This window comes from Mobula hypostoma, chromosome 5 (assembly GCF_963921235.1).
Source record: "Mobula hypostoma chromosome 5, sMobHyp1.1, whole genome shotgun sequence".
Taxonomy (NCBI): Eukaryota; Metazoa; Chordata; class Chondrichthyes; order Myliobatiformes; family Myliobatidae; genus Mobula; species Mobula hypostoma.
The window spans coordinates 184,077,635-184,086,972 of NC_086101.1; the positions used below are offsets into that span (position 1 = coordinate 184,077,635).

The 9,338-nt window shown below is 43.4% G+C and overlaps 1 protein-coding gene across 4 annotated transcripts in view; it reads right to left on the reverse strand.

The window, feature by feature from the left end:
* The window catches only part of galntl6 (polypeptide N-acetylgalactosaminyltransferase like 6), a 1,306,113-nt gene extending 1,301,467 nt beyond the window's left edge, over positions 1 to 4,646 (reverse strand). Inside the window, exons 1-2 of one of the 4 annotated variants that reach the window (XM_063047724.1) lie at positions 4,561 to 4,646; positions 2,750 to 3,006 (exon numbers count right to left, since the gene is read on the reverse strand). In XM_063047724.1, coding sequence (XP_062903794.1) covers positions 2,750 to 2,884 — 135 coding nt within the window. In that variant the 5' untranslated portion in view covers positions 2,885 to 3,006; positions 4,561 to 4,646. Of the gene's footprint in view, positions 1 to 2,749; positions 3,007 to 3,209; positions 3,384 to 3,655; positions 3,877 to 4,265; positions 4,369 to 4,560 lie in introns of those variants that run through there. The other 3 variants (XM_063047723.1, XM_063047720.1, XM_063047722.1) reach the window with 3 other exon arrangements.
* Between the last annotated feature and the right edge of the window lie 4,692 nt (positions 4,647 to 9,338).

The following is a 9,338-nucleotide window of genomic DNA, read 5'->3' on the forward strand; positions in this document are numbered from 1 at the left end:
GGATAATTTTGCATTCTCAGCACTTTATGAACTTCCCTCTGTCTAAAATGGTTGGCATTTCGAAAGGTAACCACACATCTAACAGCTTGGAATTTATTTCAAGACCCTTAAATTAAAAACAATCTTAAAGACGTTCGTTTGCCCCATTAGGTTTTAATACTGCGTCTGCATTTTGGTTCTGGTGTTCCGGACCCTATCTGGTCCCATTAACAGAAAGAGCAGCCCTTGTAGGAAACAACGTAGGATTGTGTAACAAGACCATCTTACAATGATATGAGACATCCATCTACTAACGTTAAGGGAAGAATAACTATGTGAACAGTACAAATACTAACATTAGTACACTATTATCTCATTATTTACAACTGAAAAAGTAGTTTAGTCACATTATCACATTAATATTAATAAGGTGCACGGGAGAGATTTCGTTACATGGTGACGAGAGATTCAAAGTTTGGACTTCTTTTGGCAAGGAAGGTCAAGAGACATCTTGGCTGGAGTTGTTCAAAATCCCTGAAGGATTTTGATGAAGTAGCCAAAAACTCTCTCCCAGTCCACAAGGGTCAACAACTAATGGATGCAGACTTAAAATAATGAGATTTAAGAGAAATGCACTGGGAGAATTTTTAAAATAATTTCAATGGGTATTATGACCTGGGACAGACTGGTGATGAAAGTGGAGAGGATATTTCTTATAGTGGGGGAATTAAGGACCAGAGGGCACAGCCTCAAAATAAAGATGCTACTTTTGAACAGAGAGCAAGAGGAATTTCTTTAGTCAGAGCGCGGTGGACCTGTGATATTCATTGTCGCAGACGGCTACGGAGGCCAGTTCATTGGGTATATCTAAAGCGGTCTTTAATAAGTTCTTAATTAGTCAGAGTGTCAAAGGTTATAGGAAGAATGGTGTTAAGAAGAATTTTTAAAAATGCCATGATAAATTGCGGAGTAGACTCGATGGGTGCACCGCAAATTGAACAAGTAATACCCAAGTGCCCCACGCTGGTGTTTAGGTAAAACAGGACACCGGGCCACGTATTAGCCAACTGTCTTATCGGTCAGGTAAGTTTTAAGGAGGAAAGCCAGAGAGAGAATAGGGTCGGGGTGAGAGCGGGAGATAACTCAGATAACTGAATTCTGGAGTCCCAAGCCCCACCAGCAAAAGGCACCGCGACACGTGACAGTGTAACGATGACCACGGAAGTAGAGAGAGCTTTCGGTCTGGTGCAAATTGAGTAGAATACTTCTTCACAGAACATTTACAACGTTAGAATAGGCGAATAGTGCAGTGTGGTATTTAGGGATAGTTGTTGCCCAGATGAGGCAAAGCGGACCTTCTCTCTGGGTAACTTAGTTAAATCTGTCCAGAAATATTGTAGGTGACCTTTGTCCCGATTTAACTTTCTCGATTTCTTACCGCTAATCAGATTCACTCGTGTACAATGTAAAACAAGACGCCCCCGACCCACAAAGGCTTTGTTGCCTTTCTGTACTCCGGGTGTCCTACCGCAAGAGGCCACCTCCACCATCGGACACGAGTAAACATTGCAACCGCATTCATAAGTCTCAAATCACATGTATTTCTTTCAACCCCGGACCATTAAGCTCACTTACACGAAGCGCCGTCACAGGAAGGCGGCGTCTATCATCAAGGACCCCCACCATCCAGGCCCTGCTCTCTTCTCACTGCCAGCATCGGGCAGGAGGTTCAGGACCCAAACCACCAAGTCCAGGAACATCTATTACCCTTCGAAACACTGGGCTCTTGGATAACTTCACTCATCTCATCAGTGAACAGATTCCACAACGTATGGACCCACTTTCAAGCTCTCTGCAACTCACGTTCTCAGTATCATTAAGGGTTTTTTTTGGTATTTGCGCAGTTTGTCCTCTTTTGCACATTGGTTATTTGTCCGTCTTTGTATTCAGTTTTTCCATTGATTCTGTTGTACATCTTTGTATCTGCTGTGAATGCCCGCAAGAAAATCAATCTTAGGGTAGTATATGGTAACATATACGTAATTTGGTACTATTTACCTTGAACTTATTGAGAACGGTGCATTTGAAACAGAGTACCATTCAACGCATGGTTTCCTTAGCCATTCATATCCATTTTATTGAATATATCGTGCTTTGGTCGAACTGTTGATTATCAATACAGTAGTCGATTGGGATACAAAGCGGCGTCACTCGCAATATTAAAACCGATGTACAAAGTTTTGCTCGTTCCCGGTGAAGGTCGTTACGTTGAAACAAAACACCAATCAGCTGTCCAACACAACTAATGTTCAACACAACTACTTCCCAATTGTGCCGTCAGTTTGAACCAAAAAAAATCTCCAGTTCATCGAATTTCAAAAGAACTAATAATAAACACCCAGAAAGCTGAAAGACAAATTAATTGCCAGGTTTAGCAAGTCGGGCCCAGATGCATTTGTTTTACTTTTTTTCTTTTACAAATATTGCCAAGATGTTTTCCCCTCCTGCTAAAGATTCTATCAAAAGAGATCTGGTTCATTTCATTCCGAATGTTGCAAACTCAAATCCAACAATTACATACACATCCGTACCCAGACAACTTAAATCCATACCACCGAGCACAGCCGCTTGCTATTTTACAAGGAAATTGATGTTAAAAAAAAACAGATTGGTCAGTTGAGCTGACCAACAGGTTTTAAGACCAATTAAGACCCCTCTTGAGGTACTGCATCCGTTTTTCCCGCTTAACCCCGACTCCCCCGGCTTTTACCTGGTCTCCGGACTCGTTGGATTTTTCCAATTGCTTCTCCTTGTAAAGCGACCACAGTCCAATATTGGGCAGGAAAACCAGAGCCACGATAATCAGGCCGATCATTTGCAAGAAGCGCTTCTGTTTTCGCTTCATCCCGTCAAGGGGCAACTTTTGTCTCTCTTCACGCTGCCTCCCAGCGAGTGAGCAGCGCCTGGTCCAGGAGCGAGAAGCCCTGAGAGCGCCCAACTTCTCTTGGCCGAAGGAGCACACGACCCCTAGATCACAAGAGAAAAGGGATAAGAGGATCTGTAAATCAAAACAAATACACTACTTCAAAAAATAAAGCCAGTGACACATATTAACAATCAAAGAATACAAAGCAAAACTTGGAACATTGAAGAGTTAATGGCCAATACTCAACTTAGACGCGCACGCGTTACTTTTAGTGGAGATGGTTATTAGTGCTAGAATTGCTCACAGTTTAACACAAATCCTCTTTGAACTCGCAGAGGCTTAAATGAGAATCGGAACCGGGGGAAACGAAAGGCTCAGTTGAGACGCGGTGTTTGATTAGTCCGTTCCGTTCACCCCAGCGAGTGGCCACTTATCTAGAAAGCAGCCGCAGTATCAATCCATTTGCCCACTCCCGGGAATGACAAGCGTTGTCTTTTCCACCTCCCCCCCCCCCCCCACACACACACACCCTCCGGCTCGCTATGTGGTCCTAGCCAAATGCATTATATTTTTTTTTAATTGCCGTTTGCTCCATCAAAAGCGAGGAGGGTTGGAACTGCCAACACGCTCAAGGTCCGAGATCCCCACGGGTCGCGTTAAGGACGGAACAGGTCTCTGAGACACACACGCACACCCCTCTGCTTCCACTCGTTCCGTAAAGCACACGTGCGGGGCTCGGATCCGTGGTACCTGTGTAGACGCAAGGCCAGGCCAGCCCCTCGAACAGACCCTATCCAAACCGCACGGGGAACAGGGCTGAAGAGGGAGAACGGAGCTCAAGGATCGATTCAGCGCCTCTCCAGCACTGGGCATTCTCTCCCCCTCGCCCCTCGGAGCAGCCCTGTCGGAGCGCCGATGCCAAATCCCCACCAGAAAAGCAGCAGCTGACGCAGGGAAACGCCATCCCTGTGCTTAAAACAGTCCGCTTCAGTCAATGGCATCTGTAAGGGGGGGGGGGAAGAGATCGAGGGATCCGACAGAGGGGGTGAACAGGCTCCGCGGGTAGTTTACATTCAGCTCCAGGGCACTGCTTTTAAGTTCTTGCTAGACATTTCAAGGAACTGGCCACTTGTGCCTGAGTTGCTTGGCGCTTGTGCTGAGATTTAATAGTCTGTAACACTTCGCAGTGCCAAGAAACCAGTTGTGTTTTATTTCAGTACATTCTCCCGTCCTAACAGCTAATTTTGACTAAGGGCTCTCTTCATCCACTGTCACAGCCTCTTTCCCCCCTCTTTCGTTTAATTAGCTCTTCCTCCGTCTCTGCAGCTCTTTCTCTCTCTCTCTCTCCCCTCGCAGGTACCTGAAGTTTGTGACCGCCGCCGTCGGGTAGAGGCGAGCCCAAATTTGAACCCGTGAGTGGCTAATCCCGCCAGTTCATTTAGCTGAGACCTGTGCGCCTCACACTGTCCCTTATCTTCAGGTGAACCGCGTCTCCGGCGCTGTAGTAACACGTCTCGCTCCACGATGGAGCCAAAACCCTGCACAAGCGTCGCCGATGCTGATACAGCACGGAGGCTTTACGCAAAGATAAAACAGAGGTGAACTAAACCACTTCAACTGGTTAAATAATAAAAATAAATAAATAAACAATCCACCTCAAACGGTTTTGGAGCAGATGCGATTCACTGCCTTGCGGAATATGGTGTGCGATTTAAAGTGTGAGCGCATCAGGGGATTATAGGATTAGCACAGAACTCAGACTACAGCATCTAAAAGATAAAGTGGTGCAGGAAATCTGAAATAAAAGCAACTAAATCTGGAAATGCTCAGAACAGGCAGCATCTTCGGAGAGAGAAATTGTGGAAAGAAATCAAATCTGGCGGCGCGGGTAGCCTGAAATCAGAACAAGACAGAAATATTCAGGTCAGGCGGCATCTACAGGGAGATAAAGGGTTAAAATGACAGGTCAAAGTTAGTTTGTTTTAATAAAGAATAGGTTCGGTTTTATTTCAAAAAATAATTGATTTCTGATTAAGTATTTTTGACTTGGAATGAGAACAAATGAACGCTTCGGGTCAATATCCCTTGAACTGAATCCTTAGAAACTGATTTTTTAAAAAAAAGTTTTAAATGTCAATGTCGGCAATGCCCAATATCCATTCAATTTCTCCCAATGTGGATTGGCCACACAAGGCAAAGGTCACTGTTGACAGTCAAGGCCACAAGAGAGATGCAGGGAGTCGGAGCGATTGGCCAACCTCCACTGCTCACCTCACAGGAGTGGACTTTGTCCAGCCTCGATGATCCGCAGATCCTGGATCAATCCCACCCCTAAACTTCCAGCATAACCCTTCCCCTCACCAAAATCACTAGGCAATAAAATCAAGTCTATGGGGCAAAGAGAAAATAAGTGTTCACAGAAAACAAAATAGTTTGCTGTGGCATATGGGAGGACGGACGTGCAGGTAGAGAGGAAGGGGACAGTTGGGTGAGGAACTCCCTCAATTACTGTGGTCATGTACCAACTCCAGGGGCCACATGAGTGGCAAGTGTTATTGGTTTTATGAAATGTAATAAAACACTACTTAATGCATTGTCTATTGATATAAAAATTAAATTCTTGTAAATTACTTTTTATTATGAATAAAGTTTATTTTGATTAAAAGAAGATTTGCATTCATATCATCTCCCCTTTGGTGTCAGTTTGGTCAAGTTCATGGTGCGCTTGGATCTGATTCATTTGTAAATTTGATCCCTACATTGGAACTTAATCCAAGTTGGCATTTCAGTTGAATGGAGAGAGACAGCTGGATAGTGTTTTCTTTTTCTTATTGTTTTATCTTATTGAATTTTTTTTTGGTGCTGCATCAGACTCATGGTAACAATTATTTAGTTCTCGTTTACATTTGTGTACTGGAAATGACATGAAACAATTTTGAATCTTGAATGTTGAATAATGAATAAACGGAGCTCGTTGAACTCTGGTCAAAGGAGAGAAAAGAATGTATTGCAGATGTTGTAGAAACTGTCAGCCAGGGCTATCAAACGGGAACTGCACATGAAGAATTTGAAGGGAGCAGGGAAGTCCCGGGAGGAGACTCAGGAATACTGAAGGAGGATTCTTCTTTGTGTTTCTATAACAATTGTTTTACCAGTCAGGAATGATAGTCTAGAGCTGAACCCCCAATTGGAGGTCTGGTGGATTATTCTTAGTCTATCTCTACCCTTTCAACTGTTTGGCAGGGTGACCCTACCAAGAGCCAAAACATAAAGCTCTCCAGGTCATTGAAACACGCAAGCCACAAACCATCACAAGGTGTGGTCCTCTCAGATGGTTCTAGGATTTTGGAAGGAGCTTGGAACGAGGACTGTTATGCTTGGTAACAGCTTCTTCCCCCAAGCTATGAAACATCTGAACACCCTGCTATCACCCAGTACACACAATAATGACAACATCAGGAGCATTATACTGTTGTATATTTATCTATAATACATGCTTTTCATATCAACTTGTACATCTACAGAATTTGTCTTATCTGTTGATATTGCTGTATTAATATTATTTTGTGCTGTATGTGATATATGTACTGTGATTTGCACCTTCGTCCCGGCAGAATGTTGCTTTCTTTAGTTGTATACATAGTTTCAATAACAATAAAATTGAACCTGACTGGTACAATGGAAGAATGTGAAAGTTACTAAATTTGAGATTTTGGGCACAATGCAGATTATTAAGGATGTGGCTGTGGAGGTAGGCACAGGGAACAATGTGAGCCACTATTTACTTCATTAGTCACCAATAATGCAATCAGCTCTACCCAATACTGATGGCACTAGAAGGAGCAAGTTTGTGATCAGGGCTTGAGAATTCTAAGCATGAATTGATTTCTTTTGAACAAAGGAAACTGGAAGAGGGATCTAACTGAAGTTTATAAATTTATCAAGAGAATAAACAAAAGATTTTGTGGGCCTAGAAGACCTGAGTTATAATGAAAGATTGAATAGGTTAGGACTGTACTCTTTAGAATGTAGAAGATTTGGAGGAGACTTGATAGAGGCATACTCAATTATAAGGGGTATAGAAGTGGTAAACAGAAGCAGGCTTTTTCCCCCCCACTGAGGTTGGGTGGGGCTACAACCAGAGGGTCACGTGTTAAGGGAGAAAGGTGAGAAATTTAAGGGGAACATCAGAGGAAATTTCTTCACTCAGAGGATTATGCGAATGTGGAATGAACTGCCAGCACAAGTTATCCATGCGGGCATGATTTCAGTGATTAAGAGAACTTTGGATAGGTACATGAACAGTAGGAATGTGGATGGCTATGGTCCCGGCGCAGGTCGATAGAACTAGGCAGTTTAAATGGCTTTGGCATGGACTAGATGGGCCAAAAGGCCTCTTTCCATGCTGTACCACTACATGACTATGACTCTATTAAGCTCTCTGGGTGATAAACTAAATAAGCACTTGGAAAACTGAAGAGTTAATGGCCAATACTCAGTTTATATGTGCACACATTTCTTTTATTAGAGATGACTATTAGTACCAGAATAGCTCACAGTTTAACCTCTTGAACTTGCAAAGGCTTAAATGAGGCAGCATGGTAGCATAGTGGGGCTCTGTTACAGTGACAGTGACCAGAGTTCAATTCCACTACTGCTTGTGAGGAGTCTGTACCCTCTCCCCTTGACTGCGTGGGTTACAGGTTGATAGGGTAATTTCTCAGATAGATGTAATTGTGTGGCACGGGCTCTGCCTGTCAACATGCTGTATCTCTGAATAAAAATAAAATTTTAAAAATAAATAAAAGAGCATAATCTTATTAACTAGAAGGATAACCTAGAAGTTAGGAAATGACTATTTCAGGGTAATGTTAAAGGAACAATATTTAAATTCGTGCACTATTCAGAACAGGCTGGATGAACTAAGAGAACAGAAGGGGACCAGACTGATCCAGTTCACCAATGCTCAGAGCTGAATACTAGAGGGTATTTGACGCTCCGGCAACGTGCAAGAGGATAAGTGCTAGTGCCAAGAATAAGGTCAAAACCAATACAATGGAGAGAAATTATCTTAAATCAGCTGATGTAGAATCAGAATTTGTTTAGTGGAACTAAAAAAGAGCAGAAAATATGAGTGAGATTTATAGGGTATTACATAATGGTTCCTGTATGTTGTTAGAGCTGGGTGTGGTAACGGGGGTAAGCTCCCACTGCCTATTATTGCTCCCATGGCGTGCATCTCAAATAGCCTCTGACAAGCAAGTCCAGCTCCTGGCTACTAAGCCTGGTGGGGCAGTTTCTACTGACAGGAGAAAAGGCAAAAGTGAGTTACTGGCTCCTTAAAACTAGTTGCTTTGGGCAGACGGGGCTTGGCAGTCGTGTTTGGCAGCTCATCTAGAAGGAAAACTCTGATCTCAAACCTCTACTGCCTTTCGGTTATACCCACTCATGGGGAAGGCTGCTGGATTAAACCCAGAGGAAAAATCAAGAGCTGGAGTCCCTAAGTTAGTCTTACATTAAATTCAATGCTGACTGAGAACTCCTGTGATGCCACTAGTGCCAAACTGCACTGGTCTCTGCTGTTACTTTGGATTCATCAGCTATGTGGGGGGAGAGAGCGCCTGCTACATGGGGAATAGCTTGTCCTCCATATTGTACAGGCCCTGGCTTTCGTATCACTTAGACAGCTTGGATGCAATACCCATGGACAATTCAGGAAAATTGAGGGCCTGGAGAACAGTAGTTGTGATATAGAATTGTACAGCATGGAAAGAGGCCATTCGGCCCAGCTGATCAATGCAGACCACTAGGTACCCTCCCCTGTGAATCCCATCACCCAACCCTTGGCCCACAGCCCTATGCTCAACTGATTAACGTGTACATTGAGATACTTAAATGCTGTCAGAAAATCCAGTTTCAACTCCTCTCAGGCAAGGCATTTAGGTGCTCATTTCACTGCCTGGAAGTCCTTTCAGATCCTCCCTAAATCTTCCTCCTTACCCCAAACCGTGCCTCCTCATTGAGGAAGCAAAAGGTTGCTATTACTAAGGAGAAGAATGGTGGGGATGGTGAAATATCTGAAGGTAGGTAAGTGGCCTGGATCAGATAGGCTAGGGTTCTGAAGGAAGTAGCTGAAGAGAATGCAGAGACACTAGTAACGATCTTTCAAGAATCACTGGGTTCCAGAATGGTTCCAAAGGACTGGAACATTGTCAATGTCATTCCACTCTTTAAGAAGGGAGAGAGGCAGAAGAAAGAATTTTTGGTCAGTTAGTCTGACTTCAGAGGTTGGAAATATGTTGAAGTCCATTATTAAGGATGAGGTTGAGTTACTTAGAGGCTCATGATAAAATAGGTCAAAGTCAGCATGGTTTCCTTAAGGGGAAATCTTACTTGACAAATCATTTGGAATTCTTTGAGCAAATAACTGATG